Raw genomic sequence first — 19,624 nt, forward strand, 5'->3', positions numbered from 1 at the left:
GGTACAGGATCACACATTGTATTTAAAAGCCTTATGCTCTCCCCTGTCCCTATCCCTAAGCCCAAGAAAACTAGTCATTCTCTTTGGTAGGCTTTCTTCTCAGGAAGTTAACCTCGCCCACTACCGCGAGCGGAAGCTTTTTGACCTATGAGGGATCCGTAAAACCTCGCGATACGCGGAGCTCGCGGGGAAGCTGTCATGGCTGCGCCTGTATAGACCCACGGGGTTCTGACCTCAGGTGAGTGGACGACGAGCATAGGCGGGAACAGTTGGCAGCCCTGTACCATAGACTTCTTGCTTTTTGGAGAAAAGTCTCAGGAGTTGCTCGGGCATTAAGTTTAGGGAGGTGGGTTAATATTGGGTGGCTCAGCACTGGCTCCTAACATTTTCTGAGATCTGGTGATATTGGCTCATGTATCTATCTTCCAAGCGCAGGCCGCATGCAAGCGTCACTTTGCTTTATTGCTTCCTCTCCTCAGAGGTTCTACTTGTCCCAGTCCCTATTCTTACAAGTCCGGGTTTGGCAGTTGCTAGATCTTCATGTTGAAAAGTATCCGTCATGGGGGGTAGGAGGGAGGGGAAAGTGGGTGATGGGCATTGAGGAGGGCACCTGTTGGGATGAGCACTGGGTGTTGTATGGAAACCAATTTGACAATAAATTTCATTAAAAAAAAAAAAGTATCCGCCAACGTTAAAACTTTCTCAGTGAAGATCTCTCCAGGCAATGGTGACATAAAATTCCTTTCTTAAAAGGACACTGTGTGGGAACACTTTCCACCAGAAACCCCACTTTACTTATTTATTTTTAAAACTCATTTATCCGGTGACTACTTCCAAAGTAACCTGGCTTCTCTGAGACAGTGTACACATTGGTGGATGCGGAGGAAGCCCATGTTGGTAAAGCACTTTTACCGTTTTAATCTTTAATGTCTCCATAGGTTCTCACTTTAGTCTCTGTTAAATTCATTTCGTTTCTTTAAGTAAAAGTTTTGCTTTGATTTGTATTCCTTTTATAACCCTTTCCCCCACAGGAAAACAATCGGCATGTCTTCTGTTTCACTCATAGAAGTGGCATTTGTGTTACATAGACTACTTTAAAGCGAGTTGAAAGTGTTTGAGTGGATAGCAAAATGATGAACAGAGCAAGTTCCTTTTTATGGAACCTCAGACAATTCAGTACTTTCGTTCCAACGAGCAGAACTATGAGGCTGTATCCTTTGGGATTTTCCAGACCCAGAATTGTTTTTTCATACAATTCAAACCTAAGAAACCTTCTCTTAAGTGACTTTGGCAATAGAGTGCAGTCATCTATTAGGTACCTTTTTCAGGATGCCTTAATTTTTAAATCAAGAGACGACTTTCAAACAAAGGGCGTAAGCCCTGAAACAGTCCTTACAGTTAGCAGAGTGCTTTGTCCTAGAAGACTCTCCTTTGATTCAAAACACTCTCTTTTCTCTGACGAGGGATTGAAGATAAACTTTCATCATGAGGCCTCCAACGAAGATGTTCTCACCAAGGAAACAAAACCAACCCCTGTCAACTATAGAAAACTGTCTCGGGAGTGTAGTTCTCTGAGTGATGTGTTAGATAAATTTTCAGAAGCATCTACTTTTCCCAGTAGTAACTATATTTCAGCAATGTGGACCATTGCCAAAAGGATGTCTGATGACCAGAAACGCATTGAGAAACAACTGATGTTTAACCACCCTGCATTTAGCCAACTGTGTGAACAAGTGATGAGAGATGCCAAGATCATGCACTGTGACCACCTGCTGTTCAGTCTCCATGCTGTAGTGAAGCTGGGAATTCCTCAGAACAGTCTGCTGGTACAGACTTTGCTGAGAGTGGTCCAGGTAAAATCAAAAGGCGACTTAAATATCATTTTTCTCGACATGGCATACTTTGAAAGACTGAGGGGAAATAGAGAAGTATCCTCCTTGGAAGAGATTATCAGTGGAATGATAGTTTATATTTGTTTTTGCATATATGTGCTTTAGAGACCTTAAGTTGACTGGGCCTTTCCTTCCTTTTGCTATGGACATTTATGAAAGCTTGTGCCGTTTTTTCTTCTCCAGAGTTAACCAATAGTGAGGACTAAAATGAGGAGAGATACAAAACATACAAGGAAATGTTGGTTAGTTGAAGGCAGAAGAGAAGGGAAGAGGGGAGAACTGATATTTGTTGAGTACCTGCACTTTTTCCTAGTTTAATTAATCCTCTCAATAGTCCTGCAAGGTCGATGTTTACCTCAGTTTTGCAGATGAAAAAACAGAGTTGATGATGTTAAACAACTTGGCTAAAGTCAGACAGCTAGTGGATTCATTTATTCATACAAGTAACATTTATTTCGTATCAATAGTGTATCAGTTACTGCACTTGCTACTAGAGAGAAAGATTTAGGAGACCTCATGCCTGTTTTCCCTATGGAAAGGGAAAGGGAAGGGAAGACAAATATTTCGTAGGCAATTATAAAAATAACCAACATTCGTTTAATAACTCGTACATTTACTAAATTATAGGCACTGTGCTGAGTGCAAGGGGATATAATTGTGAACAAAATAACGGCCGCATGGAGCTTTAAGTGCAATGAAGGAAAACTATAGTCTTGTAAGAGTGTGTAACAGACTTAACAGCTTAGTCAGGAGATGGCTTTCATGATGGGAAGAAGAGACAGGGGAGGAGGATACAGGGTTAGTGTTTGAGGCAGAGACACACGTACAAAGTTTGAAAACAGAATTGTCTCATATAATCCTCAGTGTAGCCTTTAAAATATGTACTACTGGGGCGCCTGGGTGAGTCAGTGGGTTAAGCGCCAGACTTCGGCTCGGGTCACGATCTCATGATTCGTGGGTTCAAGCCCCACGTCAGGCTCTGTGCTGACGGCTCAGAGCCTGGCGCCTACTTTGGATTCTGTGTCTCCCTCTCTCTCTGCTCCTCCCCCACTCACGCTTTGTCTCTTAAAAATAAATAAACATTAAAAAAAATTTTTTTAAATAGATACTATCATCTTACTAATGATTAGTAAATTGAGGCTTAGAGAGGTTAAATAACCTGACCAAAGTTACCTTTCTGTGAATGTCACTCTTTGTAGGTCTTGATTTGCTGAGTAAATTAGCAAATACCTAGTTCATAGTAGAACAAGGATTCAAGCCCAGTAGGAGATGATATCTAAGTTGAATGAGCAGCAGCTTGTGAGAGATTGATAGTGAAAGGGATGGTATTTGAAGCAGAGAAGATTGCCTATTCAGAAGAAAAGTTTGGCAGGTTTGGGGGAGCTGAAAGTAGTTCAGTGGTGCTGAAGTATAGAATATTGGGGTTGTGTGTTTGAGGTAGTACGGAGGAAATTGTGTAATTGTGGTCAAGGAAGAGGGCTTATGCGTATAGAGGCAAGACCGAGACTGGAAAGGGGGGCGGAGCTCAATCATGAAGAGCCTTTTATGTCTGGGTAAGGAGTTTGGAGTTATCCTATAGGCAATGGGGATCCATTAAGTATTTTAAGCAAAGTGTCAACATGTTCAAATTTATATTCTAGATCACTGTATGAGTGGAAACACCACCAGATGTGATGATGAAATGATAGCCCATTCAACTAATTGTGTACCTTTTAAGGGTGGACATCTCGTCTTTTAAACTCAGTGATCAGAATTAAATAATTTTTAAATTTCCTTTTTATTTAATTTTTTTCATGTTTATTTATTTTTGAGAGAGAGAGAGACAGAGACCGAGACAGAGCATGAGCAGGGGAGGGGCAGAGAGAGAGAGGGAGACACAGAATCCGAAGCAGGCTCCAGGCCCTGAGCTGTCAGCACAGAACCTGATGTGGAGCTCAAACCCACAGACTGTGAGATCATGACCTGAGCTGAAGTCAGACACTTAACCGACTGAGCCACTCAGGTGTCCCAATAATTTTTACATTTCTTGAGGATGATCTCACGTGTAGTCCTTCCTATTATAGAATTGAAGAATTAAGCTCATAGGCATATAACTGTATTTAACTTTAACTTTTTATGTTACTCTGATTTCCATCCATCCTTCATTAAGAATGAATTTTTATTTGTGTGTGTGTGTGTGCTTAAACCACAGAATATATCTTTATTCTGTTTATTTGGTAGACTGTGTTCTCTGCACAGTTATTTAAAAGTGATTCCAGTTAGTCACCACCTGGTTAGCAATGCTCTTACTGGATTTTGGACAAGTATCCCCATCAGCATAGCCTCTGCATTGGTGAGGTATGAGCAGTGGATATTTGGAGTCAGTATATCTTTAGGTACAATTGTGTCTTGCTGACCTGTTGGAATGTTGTAAAGACAGTTTGGCTAGAGATGAAAGCTCAGTATGTCATTGCTGAATTTGTCCTTCAGTTACTTGATCTTTCATTTCACAGCGGATAATGATGGAATGTTGCAAATTGATATGGAAACCCTCCCATGGGAATGAGACCTTTCTTTTTCTTTCGGCCTTCTCCATTTCTTCTCATTACCTGGTTCTAAGCTAAGACTTTGTGCCTTGTTAGTCATGCCATTTTAGCAGAAGAGCATACCTCTTGCAGCCTAAGTTTTCTCACATGTGTTCACAACTACTTTTGTGAGGTGTATGAACTGGTTGTGATTAAGTTGTAGAGTACTAGATACACTGTGTTGTCACTTTTAACTTTCCGAATTATGCCCACTGCCATTTCTAGAATCTAGATTAGTACCCTAATCCAGGAGATCTGAGAGATGGAGCTGGGGGCCTGGAGCCCCCCCTTGGGACCCACTGGTAAAATGTGATAGCAGATGTGGATCAGAAGATTCACAACTGAAGCTACAATATGATAACCGGGAAAGGACAGAGAGAAATTGTAAGAGAACAGCTATCTGAGTTTCTTTGGGGATGGACAGATTACCGTGTATACCTCAGTAGCTCTTACGTTACTGCATTTGTTGTCTTCATGCTGAACTTGAGTCCTAAGAAGAAGTCAAAATTATGTTTGATAAAAGTCACTTCAGAAGCTTCTGAATATGATCAGTACCAAATGGATTTTCAGTGGTAATGATGAATGTAAAAAGTGTTGGTGCACAAAAGCGTGTGTTGGTTATTTGGGAAATTCACTTCATAATACAGTTCATTTCCCAAAGATGTTGTTTCTTGTGGGCTGGCTATGAATTATGGGTTTGATACTTAGTCATATAATTGAATGCATCAGTTCAGCAGTTTTGCTTTGGTGAGATCGTCTGCTCTGGGCTTATCATCTGCAGTGTTCTTGTAATTATATTTCAATAGGAACGTATCAATGAGTGTGATGAGAAATGTCTTTCAGTTTTGTCAACTGTTTTAGAGGCAATGGAGCCATGCAAGAATGTGGATGTTCTTCGAGCAGGAGTGTGGTGAGTCCTGTCTTACGCTTTCTTCATGTGGCATTCTCTATCCCTTTTATATCTCCAATCAAAAACCAAGAGGAAAGCTGACCTGCCTTTTTTGGGTGGGGGGAGACTTTGTTGTAGTATAGTCTTCAGTACCTTAGTAAACTTCAAATCCTGACTCTGGATCAGGAAAAGCTAGAAATAATACTTCTTTTAGGGTCTACCATTAAAAAAAAAAAGTGTGGGCAATAGTGAATTCTAAATTGATCTTAAAACACAGTACTGATGTGGGCTGGGGGAGAATTGACATGTGTTCCGCTCATCACGGTTATTTGGGCACCATGGGGAGGTTACGTGTCGCTGACTTGGCCTGAAAAGGGGCTTGAGTTTTATAATTTATAAAATTGCTGCAACTGATGTGTTGTCATAGGTCTGTGAGGATAGTACTTAATTTCCTTTTTCATTGACTGTGCATTGGGATATCTTATTATAATCTCCTGATGTGATTTGTTTATTCATAATGATAGCAGAATAATGTGAGAGGACAGTGCTGGGCTGGCCCTGCATCTTTAACTACTTACACTCCCCCGTGGGTAGGCACGTTATTTTTATGGGCTTCATCTTCCCTGCCTAGAATTAGGAGCAGGACCAAATGACTTCTAAGATAACTTTGGTTTTCAGATACTAGAATTGTGGTGTTTATTGTGTATAATTACAGGATACTAGCCGATCAGCAAGTCTGGAAAATTGAACGTGTCTTCACATTACAAGCTGTGATGAAATGTGTTGGAAAAGACGCACCAATTGCTCTGAAAAGGAAACTGGAGGTAAACACATTTTGGATTTTCTCTAGTGGCAGGATTTGAAAAAAAAAAAAAAATTTCTTACGACCTGCTATCAGTTCCTGAAGTCAGTTTTTTTAGGAGGACATTGTTGTGCTTTTGGGTTATAACTTTGCTAAAGTGAAATAATAGATGCAGATTTATATTTTTTGTATATACAAATATATGTATTTAACCTGTGTATCTATTTGAGTCATTCTGCTCAAACTTTATCCTTTTTACTTAAAGATAAAGTTACTTTACTTTGCCACAAGTTGTAAATTAAAGTTTGTTTTCTTTAGATGAAAGCCTTGAGAGAATTAGACAGGTTTTCCGATTTGAATAGCCAGCACATGTTTGAGGCTTTAGCTGCCATGAATCACCGCTCTATTACACTTCTGAATGAATGCAGTAAGATGGTCATAGGTAAGAGGAATTTTTCTTTCATGATTCTTAGCATCTGACCTACTGTTGAGGACTGTATTTGTTTTGTTTGTCTTAAGATCTTTGCTGTTATACAGACACTATCTGATGATATGATTAGATCTGAATTTTATTTTTGCCTTTGTTTCTTACAAAGTACAGTGCTATTTTTTTTTTTCTAAAGAAACAAAAGTATCGAGTGTAGAGTGTCTTGGATGTTACGTTCAAAGCCATGTGGTAATTTTTGTTTGTTTATTTAACTCATTCTTAAAGGTAATATCCATGGGTGTCCTTTTAAAGTATTGATCAACATACTGCAGTCTTGCAGAGACCTCCGATACCGTAATTTAGATCTTTTTAAGGGAATAGCAGATTATGTGGCTACAACTATTGACATCTGGAAGTTAAAACAAGTAAGTTTGTTAGCAGTTTAGAATAAGCCTCAGAAACTTGGGAGAAGCATATCAATTCATTTCCCATTCTGAGTATTTCTCTATCAGCTTTATAGCAGTTAAAAGAGCAAAATATTCCAATGTTGGATTTACTTTTGAAAAATCAGCTCCTTATCATTTATGTCTAGGAGTTACCTGTTAATATACTATTCAATCTTTTGACTATCTTTCTGAAATAAAAATTATATTGTCCAAAGTTTGCTCTTCTATTTGTTTTTCAAAAAAAAAAAACCAGTTGTGTGGTACTCTGGATAATTAGGATTATTTCCGTTTCTGCTTTTACTTTTTTAGATTTAGAATAATAAAAATGGGTAATGTGGCAGGCTTATGCATTTGGAAGAATAAAATGCCATTACTTAATGATCATGCCTATTTTCTATTTATGAAAAGTTGTCTTGTTTCCTCCAGAGTAAGAACCTTTAAATTTGGGGGCTGTGTTAGCAATATAAATATCTAGAAACAGCTGGTAAAAATTTCTTTTTGTGACGAAGCAGTGGTAATTGCGTTAGATCACTAGATTCACTTTACCTTGGAGGGTAAAGTATATATTGAGATTGCCTTGGAAATTGTCTTTGGAAAGAGAAGCACTAATTGTGAGAAGTTCCAAGAGGGAAATGAGAAGTGGACTGGAAATTTTAATTTAATCATAGTATTTCATCTCTGTTCTCATTTGTACAGCTCAATGTGGAATAGAGAAATTTTTGAGTTCTCTCTTACATGTTCTCTCTTCCTTTTGGATGTAGGAAGTGTCTGGGTTTGGAAGAGGGAATAGTTCAAGATGATTCGGTCATTTTGAAAAACCTCAGAAAAGGTGTATTTAAAGTAGTTTTCATATCTGTTGTATGAAAAACCTATAGGAAATGATTTAGAAATATGGAACCCATTGTATGCTCTGGTTCTCAGCTTATAAAAAGATAGTATTAATATCTGATTCAAGAATTACTGGAACAGATTTTGTGAGGAAGAGAGAACTGTTTCTTTGTGGAGAATATTCTCTTCAGACAGTTCTATTGCTGTTTAAATTTTTTGAGATCTAAAACAATTACTGGTAGCATACTATAATTATTAAAAGTTTTTCCTCAATTCACTCTTTTAAAGGTTCTCTTTCTCCTCATTTTACTTGAAGACCTTGGCTTCCGACATACTGATTTGATGGACTTGTTCATGAAAAAAGTGATAGATGATCCTGCTTCTCTAAACATGAAAAGCATTATCTCTATTCTTCACGTGTATTCTTCTCTCAATCACTTCTACAAATGCCAGACCCAAGAGTATGTACTTGTTCTTTTTTTTTTTTTAGTTTGTTTATTGCTGCATAACATACTTCAAGAGAAGATTACATATTATCATAAGCTTAATGGATTGTTACAAGTGAACACATCCATGGTCATTATCTATATCAACAAATAAAACATTAGTATACTTTATTTGAGAAGTTAAACAGAACTTCATTTTATTTTATTTTTGCTGTTCTTTTTTCTATCTTGCCTTGCTTGTTTCTTTGTTCATTATGACATAGTTGTTAATTCAGCACAGGAGTCTTCAATTTAAACTCTCCCAGCTTATTCCCTCAGCTCCTGAGTTCATAGTTCAGTTTTCACCCTGACTATTCAATTGGTCCCAGACTACTGCTTTCTGTAATTTTCATTTTTAACCACAGCCATGCACTTCTGTTAAATACAGCAGCTCCTCGGACGTGCTGGGCTCTTTCATACCTCTGCTTTCCACCCAGAACATGTTTTCTCCCTTTCTAGATCAGATTGGATTCATGAAACCCAAAATGCATATAAAATGTCACTTGCTAGAAGAGTGATTAAAAGCCCGGACTCTGGAGTCTGCTTAGGTTTGAATCCCAGCTCTGCCATTCGTTAGCTACTTAACTGTCAGCAAGTTACTTGTCTGTGCCTTGGTTTCATCATCTATTAAAATGGGGATCAGAAGTGAGAATTATTTCTAATCACATTGGGTTGTTATGAGGATTAAACGAGTTAACCTGTGTTAGGTTCTTAAAGCAGTGCCCGGCACACAGTAATTGTTAGATTACAAAAAAACTTACAGCGTAGGTCACAGGCTGGCAGGAATAAACTAGGGCAGTTCTGAGGGTCTCAGTGGCAAGAGTCACAGGCCATCACTTTGCCATCAGGTAAGTTACTTGACTGCAGCTGCTTTCTGTCCCTGTGGTTTTCCCTCAGGATTCAGATTTCTAAAACAGCAAGTCTGGTTGACTGGGTTTGGGTCACATGCCCATCACTTTGGAGCACGTAACCCAAGAATCCTTGGCCCACTGAAAAGCAGCTGCCCACTGTACCCTCCATCGTACTGAAAAACTCAGTCTGTGCTGCATTTCCCATGCCTTCCCTACTTGTCCCCTTCAGAGCCCTTGTGCTTGTCGTATCTATGAATCTCTGGTGGAGCCCTGACGCAGAGTTGTAATCACTTATCAATAAGCCTGTCTCTGCTTCTCAGTTGGAAAGCTCTCTAGAGTGAGACCCAGGTTCTTGTTATTCTGAACTGAGTACAAGACCTGGCACTGAATAGGCATCTAATAAAGGTTTAAAAGTACCCCCAAATTTGGTCTTTCTCTACTCCCACGCTTGTCTTTGACGCTGGCTCCCATGTACCTCCTGCACTTTCTTGACAAACACCGTCAAGCAGTGATAATTAAAACTCCAGAAACAGCTGCACGGATTCCATGGTATTAGGAGAAAAAGCACTGGGTGGTTAGGGAGTTTTTCAGCCTATTGTAAGCATTGCAAGAGACAACTTGGTCGAAATTGTTACATTGTGTTCCCTGTTCTTCTACTCCCCTTAAGGAGACAGGGCGTGGATATCCAGAGGAAGGAAGTAAATGGTAGGTACCAAATGAACACTCTCCGGAAGAGAGAGAAAGGATGCTGGGGTCTTAGGCTGTAGCGGCAGAGATTTTTTCTTTTTTTTCAACGTTTATTTATTTTTGGGACAGAGAGAGACAGAGCATGAACGGGCGAGGGGCAGAGAGAGAGGGAGACACAGAATCGGAAACAGGCTCCAGGCTCTGAGCCATCAGCCCAGAGCCTGACGCGGGGCTCGAACTCACGGACCGCGAGATCGTGACCTGGTTGAAGTCGTACGCTTAACTGACTGCGCCACCCAGGCGCCCCTGTAGCGGCAGAGATTTTAAAAGCAGGCCAGCTCAGAGCATTTGGGAAATAAGTTGACTGGAAATGAGCGGTAGAAGATTTGGCTGAGCATATTGTATATCCACATGTTGTATGTTAATCATTTTGTTTATGTGATGGCCTCTGGGAGACAGGGTGTGTTAAATCCAGAATATGTTCCTGGGTTTGAAACCCAAGGAAGAAAACATTGTAACGGTAAAGCTGTCCTTTCAGTCCGTTGGTTTCTTCTTGACCTGTACTTACCACCCTGTAAATAATCCCAGATTTGCATCTCTGGTCCTTAGTGTGCCTCTGGACTCCAGGACTTCTGTGGTTTGCATGTGGTCACCATGTATCTTCTTCCTCTTCTTTTTCTTTCTTTTCTTCCTCCTCTTCTCCCCCCCCTCCTCTTCCTCCTCCAGCAGTTATTTACTGTTTACTAAATACTATGTGAAGTGATGTTTTAAACCACTTTATTGAGGTCTGATTAACATGTAAAAAACTACATGTTTAATGCACCCAACTTGGTGAGTTTTTAACTCATTATTCTTGATTCTTTTCTACTAACCTTCTCTTCCTCATGTCTTCCTCATCTAAATTTGTTTATTTAGTCAGAAAACATATACTAAGCACGTGGCTACTTAGGATAAAGATGAATGAGAGACATCCTTTTTTTTTTTTTTTAAGATTTTATTTTTAAGTACTCTCTATATACAACGTGGGACTTGAACTCATAACCATAAGATCAAGAGTCCCATGCCCTTCCCACCGAGCCAGCCAGGCGCCCCAAGACACAATCCTTTTTTGCCAGGATTCTATGTAATGGGTAAGGTAGATTTTGGCAATCGAATACAGCATAGAAATTGGAGTGAGAGAATTTTATGCAGGATAAATGGCAATAGAGGAAGACTGTGCCAGGACACTAGCCAGCCTGGTGACCTGGAGGTTCAGGATGAATGCCAAGCAGTGCTGCCTGGAGAGGTGGTTCCTAAGCAGATCTTAAAAGATGGAGCAGTAGGAGGTAACCATAGGAAGATAAGCAAGAAGGAAGATTCTGAGCAGAAAGGACTCCATATTCAGTCTGGGAGGAAAGAAACAGCAGAGCATGTGCAGGGAAGGACGCGCAGTTGGGTGCTGCTAAAACACGAGGAACGGCAGGAATGGGATGAGAAGATTCGAGAGGTGATCAGCACCCAGTCTCCAGAAGCGGTCATCTGCAGCCCGCCCTTTCTCGCCTCACTGCCTTCTCTGAGATCTTTCCCCTTCTTCCCATCCCATTGTAACTCCCACAGTCCTGCTCAGCCTGCCCTGGCCTCCACTGTCTCCCTCACCCCCTCCTGCTGCCCCTGGGACCTACCAGCTGATCTGAGACTTTTTCCTCTACAGGCTCACTGTGCAAAGGGCTCGCTCACGGGCGCGCTTGCCTTCGCTCCGCAGCGTGGCCCCACCAGCTCCTTACAATAGCACAGATAGCACGCACTCTCAGGGGTCCATTTCTTTGCTCAGTTTCAAATGATCTTCCCTTCTCCTGTCTTTTCCACTTGTTGAAATTCTCCTTAGCCCCAAAGCTCTGTCTACTTACTTTGCTGTGTGCTATCTCAGTACTTTGCATGTCCCATAATGATAGATAGCTTCTGTCTAAGATTCTGACTGACCTGGGTTCAGAACCTGCCTGTGCTATTTATCACCAGTGTCACCCTGGGCAAGTGACCTCTCCTACTGTGCTCTTTCCTCTCTTCATGCATGTTTAACTGCTTTGTTACACTGTATAACACTGGTTCTGGGTGGTAGGATTAGGCTTGCAGTTCTTTTACTTTTAACTCAGAATATTGGTAGCTGGAGAATCTACACTGGTGTTTCAGGCCTTACAGACATACTCATCGTACAAATCCAGTATCATGGTTAAAAGGCTCTGGAGCCTGACAACTTGGGTTCCAACACTGTCTCTGCTACTTCCTGGCTGTTTTTTCTTGGACAAGTTCTTCAACCTCATTGAACCTGTTTACTTGTCTTTTCTTAAGAGGATAATAAGAATACCTACTCCATAAAGCTTTAGTAGTGATTAAATGTGTTAAAGCCTAGGAAGTATTTGCTCTATGTAAGACATATGACAGTAGTTCCCTAGCATTTATTGAGAATCTATATTTATTATGAGGTAGCCACCTGACCTGAGGGACATGTGAATACTTCCTGCCAGTCTGATTTTCTTACTTCCTTCCTTTGGACTCCTTAAAGCCATCGGTTCTCTGGCACCTAACTCGCCTCACCGTGACCTGGTGTTCTGTTCATGTTTGAAAGCTGACTTTTCTTTGTTCCCCTGAAGGTTCCAGGAAGCTATGGCTCGTTCTCTGACTGGTTACCTTCACCACATCTCTTCTGAAAACCTCTTGAAAGCTGTGTCTTCATTTTGCTTGATGAACCATTTTCCCCTGGCCCTTATTAATCAGCTTCTCCAAAAGGACATCATCAATGAGCTGCTGACATCAGGTATGGCGTCGGTGTACAATGGTGACTAAAATAAGGCAATACCCTGGCTGCCTTGTGATTCCGAACGGGGTCATAGGTGGAGCAGATGCTACTGAGGACAGAACCACAAATGATGAAGTTGAAGGCCAATGCTTTAAACCAGCAAACCAGCCTCCGTTAATGACAGATCCCAGATACAGAAGGCAAGGATAAGAAACACATCATCGTTGTTCCTTTTTTTTTAATTTTTTTTTCTTAATGTTTTTTTTTTTTATTTTTTTATTTATTTTTGAGAGAGAGAGAGAGACAGAGCATGAGCAGGGAAGGGGCAGAGAGACAGGGAGACACAGAATCGGAAGCAGGCTCCAGGCTCTGAGCCATCAGCACAGAGCCCAATGCGGGGCTCGAACTCACAGACCGTGAGATCATGACCTGAGCCGAAGTCGGACGTTCAACCGACTGAACCACCCAGGCGCCCCCTTTGTTCCTTTTATTTACGCTGTCTGCACCTGTACAAAGGCCGAGTGTTCAAGGTGTTCTCTATGCCTTGATCGGAGATGTTTGTAATTCCCAATCCTTAGGTGTCACTTTTGAAGCCAAGTTCAGTCAGCTTCTGCAGCTCTAAACACTTTGTCACTCGTGGCCTACAACGAGGATACACCCCCTAGGTCAAGCAATCAAATAGTTCCCAAAGTAGTGAATTTATTTACTCTTGAAACGAAATTAATTGTTGACTTTTGGTCTTTTATATTAAGCAAAGAAAAGCAATATCTGGCCGGATGTACAAAATTTGATCATGTGTCTGAGAACAGAGAAGTTTAAATTCTTTGAAAAAACAATGTTAGGAAATTCTGAAGTTGAATTGTGAAGGAGGAACACCACATGCTGATTTTTTTAAGCGGTTACTGTTGGGGAAGCAGCCTTGAACCCAGGAAACCTGGATTCTAATCCCGACTTTGCCTTTCGGTAATCATGAGGCACTTGAACATTCCCGGGCATTCCCTCATCACTCAGTGAAGAGTTTAGACTAAATCACCTTGAGAGAGATTTTAAACTGTAAGAGGTCATCAAATATGGGGCACTGATCTAGACTCTGGGAACTAGGGAGACACAAAGACTCCTCTCGATAGGAAACAAATAATCAGAAACATACGTACGTGAATCAAATGTCTTAACTCTGGCACTAGTGTTTTTTGGTAACTAAATATTTTTTCTTAACTCTAGATTTTCTTTCTCTTTTTTTTTAGGTGACATAGAGAGGAACGTTCACAAGCTTCGTATTTTGGCCGCTTGCCTAAAACTTGATACTTCTTGTCCCAGGGCCGTAGACTTAGCGCTGCCGCCGCTGCCTTCCACACCGCTATCTCCAAACGCGAAGGTGGCAGACGCACTAAGTAGCCTTCTGGGAGAAGGATACTTCTTAAGAAATGTACAGTTGCCACATAATTACCATATCGGTATGGGGCTTTATGAGATTTTCCTCTATCGTATTTTGTTTATTTTCCTTTATTTTGGACAAAGATGGGTTTTCCGCAGCAGGTTAGTGCGGCGTTGGCACCAGACTGGGATGCCTGATTTGGGCTCTTGCTCTGTGCGTACTCGTGCTGCGTTTTCGGGCCCTCCCCAGCCCCCGGCCCCTTGTCCGTGAAGCGGCAATAAACGTGGTGCCCACCTCCTAGGGTTCCTGTGGTGAATAAATGAGATTATACGTGTGAAATCCAGACTAGAGTCTGGCACGTGGTAAGCTCAACATAGTTTTTGTCTGATGCCGTTATCGTTATTAGTAGTGGTAGTATACATTTTGAAACAGAAAATCACTTTGAGCAATGTTTGAAAAATTAATTCTTTTCTTTCAGATTTTGAAGTCAGAATGGATATTAACAGGAGACAAGTGCTTCCATTTTCCCATATGGATGCGGTAACTTCTGCTGCAGATATTCAAAGGTTGCTTGCATATGTTCATTTAAATCTTAATTCTCAAAGACTTCATAATAAGTAGCAGTAACAATACTAAGACCTTATATTTGTGTAGAACTTATAATGTACCAAGAGACTTCTCATCCATTAATCTACTCCTTAGGTGTAAATGTGGACATTGATTAAAGACAGTGGACTGGAGTTGAGCTGTTAAATAGGCAGTGTGTGTGTGTGTGTGTGTGTGTGTGTGTGTGTGTGTGTTTTAATAGAAGTTTTTAAAAATCAGGTTTTAAAGCTGAATACTACAATAAAACAATGTCAACATAATTGAAACTATCAGTGCAATATAAACTTTTGACAAGATAGTGTAATAGTCATCATAAAAAATGAAGGCATCTATGAAAATTAAATACCCAGTAAATATTTTGTGCTACCACCAGGATCTTTCCAAAGATAGAGAAACTTTAGCTTTTTAATGAAGTTGTATTGTGTATGGGTCAGACTGTATTGAAGTTAATCATAAGCCGTTTCCTTGACTCGCATACTACAAACCGTGTGTCTCTGGAGAATTGTGATACTGTGCCCCAGAGGATGTCCTGCCGAGCCAGTGAAGCAGGTGCTTCCGGTCATGTTGCGACACCCTGTGTTCGGTCAGCCTTCGTACAAAGGCTCTGCTAGGCCCTGCGGGGTGCACGAAGTAGAGGCAGACGTGGATCCCGACCCCAAGGAACCTGTCTCTCGATTGCTTTATAGGACATGCACGTAAATACAGTAGGGAGAGGTATAGAAACAGATCTGTAGGCGTTCAGACTCTTAACCTGCTCATCCCTCTCCATTCTCATACGACTCTTTAACTTTACCCTTTTCTGAATCCATCTAGCTTGTTCCTTGTCCATCTGTTTCACTGTGATCTTCCCTGTACTGTCACCCATCTCCCCTGAAGGAATAGCTTTCTCTGTGACCTCTGTGAAAGCTAATTGTTCTTTTTCAGGTACTCCATTGTTCGGCCTAATAATATACAAGCTTTCAGCCTAAAGTCCTGAGGAGAAGTAAGGAATGTGAGCCTTCCTTTAAAAGATAAAATTTCTCTTATGTTATCTCAGATAACAGCCAAAGTATAACAGAAGAGAGAAAGGATACAAATGTCTTATTTTCCCCCCAGCCAACTTAATCTTTCCAAAAGGCCAAGAACAATGAAAAAACAAATTACGCCTTCCATATTTTGTTACACATACAGATTTTATCTTTTTAACAGTTTGGCCTTTCTCTTAGCTCTTCCTGTTTTGTATTTGGTCTCTCTGATTTTCAGATGCTGCTCTCTCTGGACCATGTGTATACAAGGAGAACATTTGCCATTTCGTTTTTCTACATCAGTACTTCTAGTAGCATAAATAATTATATTCGGGTCAGAGATTGAACACTGCACAGAAAAGCCTTGAAATGCTTTCCTATCTGGATATTTTCCTCATCAAGAATGTAGCCATCCTTGAAGGTGGTTGAGGGATAGCTGCGTAAAGCATTATTGCAAGCTTTTGGTTTCTAAAGCAGCCTTCATGTGCTGGAGTGTTTGTAAAGGCCGAGTAACAAGGAGGTGGAGGACGGGAGGGGCAGTGGGGAACGGTGAGGCCTATGGTTGGCAGAGAGCTCAGCCATGAAATCTGCAAAGAACAGGAGCACAGCAGATTGTACGTGCAATCTCATTAATAACGGGTCTCCTTTTGTGCATTTTTGTCTTCAGAGTAGCTGTGCTGTGTGTTCCTAGATCTACTTACTGTTTGGATTTAACCCACCCCAGAGGATTCCTTGCTATGAAAATGCGGCATTTGAAAGTAATGGGTTTTCGTGTAATCTTGGTAAGAAGAAAATGCACACGAGATACTCTTCAGTGACTGATGTCTGTTCTGCTGGGGATATTGTGGTTGAGGGTGGTCACAAGGACTCTAGGGGAATCATCAGCAGTATTGCAGTAATTCTTTGGAAAAGAACATTTCTGTATGGGATTTGGTTTTTACTCAGCTGATAGCTGTCATTTACTAGGAGTTTTATAAATGCTACATTTGGTCAACTTTAATCCTTTTTGGTAAGAGGAAAAATTTCTTATTTAAGACCCATGACATCATATTCATTTCGCACAGTTCCTTAAGGGAAAGAAAGATGAGAATTTAAGCTTTGTTTCATGGGCTGCTGTGAGGCTTCTGTAGAAAGTATGTCTCCAGGAAAAGCTAGCTGCTTGTAAGAGGGGAGCTCACATCTCATCTTGATTCCAACTCCACAGCTTTGCGTGACCAGCCTTTCCAGATGTCTCTGTATGGAGCAAGAACCTTGTGAATGAGTTTATATGTATGCTAGCATTGGGATCTATCTAATTGCCACTCATTTGGTCCTGCATATTATGTGAAATGTAAACATTCACATTTACGTTATGATACTTTCCTATCCAAAAATGGATTACATGTATATTACTGAGGTTAAGATGCCACATTTCTCTTAATGGGCTACTGTTTAAGCTTTTTCCCCATAAGGGATATTTTATGTATTCTAAGGAAGATTATCCCAAGAAAGGGATTTTTTCACCCTTTAGAGGACCTTAGTTTTTTAAATGTTTATTTATTTTTGAGAGGGGGGTGCAGAGAGAGAGGGAGACAGACAATCCCAAGCAGGGCCCCCGACATGGGGCTCTATCCCACAAACCATGAGATCATGACTTGAGCCTAAATCCAGAGTTGGATGCTTAACCATTTGGGCCACCCACGTGCCCCAGAGACCTTTAAACTTTTTAGAATTTTCACTGATAGAGCTTTCTTCAACCCTACCTAGCACATTCTCTTACTAACCCTTTAAAATATGAGTAATCATAAGATAGCACTTGCTTTAAAATTTTTTCTTGTTAATGTTTTTATTTATTTTTGAGAGAGACAGAGACAGAATGCGAGTGGGTTAGGGGCAGAGAGAGAGGGAGACACAGAATCCGAAGCAGGCTCCAGGCTCTGAGCTGTCAGCACAGTGCCCGACGCAGGGCTTGAACTCACGAGCTGTGAGATCATGACCTGAGCCGAAGTTGGACTCTGGACTGAGCCACCCAGGCACCCCAGCACTTGCTTTTGAGGAGCAGTTGGCTTGATATCACGTTGATATGCTTGGATCTCGAAACTAGCTTTTATTTTACGTGTTGTCTTCTTGCAAACTGATTATTTTCTCCTTTCTTTGGTAAGGTCCATAACTGGGAGATAGAAAGACTGCAGATGAAGGATGTAGTCACGTTTTTGAAGACTGAACTCTATTCAGCTGAAGCCTTTCCTACTGCTGATGTAAATCTGCAAAGCACGTGTTAAAATGGAAGCCGCCTTTTCATATTGGGAGACGTAAATTTGTAAAATAACTTTAATAAAGACTGCAATTCAGTTGTCAGTGGAATCTACCTGACTAGTCACTATAACAAAAAGTATCACTTCAGTTCACTGTTAAAATTAATTTGAAGAGTGGGAGAGTGTTGTTATTGGCATTTTAGAAGGTGCTAAGAAAACTCCGGGGATCACTTTTCCAACCCAACCTGTTTCCTCCAGTGCACAGATATGTGACAGATTCATGAGGTTTTATTTTGGCTTGTGAGCTTTGATGCATTGAACACTGGCTTCTTAGTTGTGAAGGGCAGCAGCTAAGGTGGCACGGGCAGTCCTTGCGTTCGAGACCTGCATATTTGCACTCTTACTGCATACGCTGTTCTAGAATTCAGGCACGGATTGCCTTTTTCGTGGCCATTGGACCCGGTGCTCAAATCACAGAATTTAAGAAATGATGCGACAAATACCTGCAGGCCAGGCGTCTGCTTTTGTAACAGGCATTCTAGGTGGAAGTGGCTCGTGAGCCACACTAAGAACTGCACAGCGAAGATAGTACAGACATGGCAACGAGTCCAAATTTATTAAAACTGCTAGGCTGTGGGTTGCTGACATGTAACTGCTGTTGCCATTATTGAGGTCGTTCCTTTTCCCTTTCTTCCCCTCTCCCCACCCATTTCAGGAAGTCTTTTAAATTAAATATATAGCTGAGCTATGTTGTGAGTCAGAGCTGAGGACTATTTTTCAGTTATGTTTGTTCCTTTTTTTTTTTCCCCCTCAGAGAGAGAGTGTGAGCCGGAGAGGGACAGAGAGGAAGAGAGAGAATCCCAAGCAGGCTGCACAATCAGCATGAAGCCCAACGGGCTCAGTCTCACAACTGTGAGAACATGACCTGAGCCGAAATCAAGAGTTGGATGCTTAACCGGCTGAGCCACCTGGAGGTGCACTCCCCCCTGTCTTTTTCTTGTTTATTCCTTCATTGAAACATTTGTTCAAGGGGTGCCTGGGTGGCTCAGTCAGTTAAGTGTCCAACTTTGGCTCGGGTCATGATCTCACAGTTGTAGAATTCGAGCCCCTCATCGGGCTCTGTGCTGACAGCTTAAAGGCCTGCTTCAGATTCTGTGTGTGTCTCTCTCTCTCTCTGCCCCACCCCTGCTTGTGCTCTGTCTCTCTTTCTCAAAAATGAATAAATGTTAAAAAAAAAAAAAACACAACCAAACGACATTTGTTCAAATTTGCAGTATAGCTGTCTACCTAGTGTTTGACTCACTGTGGATATAGTGAATTTCATTTATGAAACCCGAGTGCCATGTAATTTGATAAGTATTTTATCCCAATGCAAAAGACTGGATGTTTCTGTCATCCCTCCTAATTCTTATGTCGAAACCTAACCCAAGCATGATGGTGTTTGAGGTAGAGCATTGGGAGGTGATTAATCCATGTGGTGGAGCCCTCATGAGTGGTGTTGGTCCTCCTAAAGAGACCCCAGAGAGCTCCCTTGGTGCTTCTGCCATTTGAGGACACAGAAGATGACCATCTGTGAGCCAGGAAGAGGGCCTCCACCAGACACAGTCTGCCAGAGACTTGATCTCAAGACTTCTCAGCCTCCAGATCTGTTGAGAATTTTTGTTGTTTATAAACCACGCAACTAATGGCATTCTGTTAATATCAGCCCGGATGGACTAAGATACCCCAAATACACAGACATGCAATTATTGGACACCTTAT

The 19,624-nt window shown here is 41.2% G+C and overlaps 1 protein-coding gene across 1 annotated transcript; it reads left to right on the top strand.

The window, feature by feature from the left end:
* Positions 1-79: 79 nt before the first annotated feature.
* On the top strand, positions 80-17,972 carry FASTKD2 (FAST kinase domains 2). Its single transcript, XM_040476008.1, has 12 exons — positions 80-238; positions 1,032-1,853; positions 5,263-5,366; positions 6,061-6,169; positions 6,466-6,589; positions 6,860-6,999; positions 8,137-8,309; positions 12,499-12,662; positions 13,889-14,098; positions 14,498-14,585; positions 16,297-16,411; positions 17,771-17,972. The coding sequence occupies exons 2-12, from the start codon at positions 1,131-1,133 to the stop codon at positions 17,888-17,890; spliced, it is 2,070 nt and encodes a 689-aa protein (XP_040331942.1). The 5' UTR covers positions 80-238; positions 1,032-1,130; the 3' UTR covers positions 17,891-17,972.
* Positions 17,973-19,624: the final 1,652 nt, after the last annotated feature.

This window comes from Herpailurus yagouaroundi, unplaced genomic scaffold, assembly GCF_014898765.1.
Source record: "Herpailurus yagouaroundi ecotype Mexico unplaced genomic scaffold, PumYag 140, whole genome shotgun sequence".
In the NCBI taxonomy this organism is placed as follows: domain Eukaryota; kingdom Metazoa; phylum Chordata; class Mammalia; order Carnivora; family Felidae; genus Herpailurus; species Herpailurus yagouaroundi.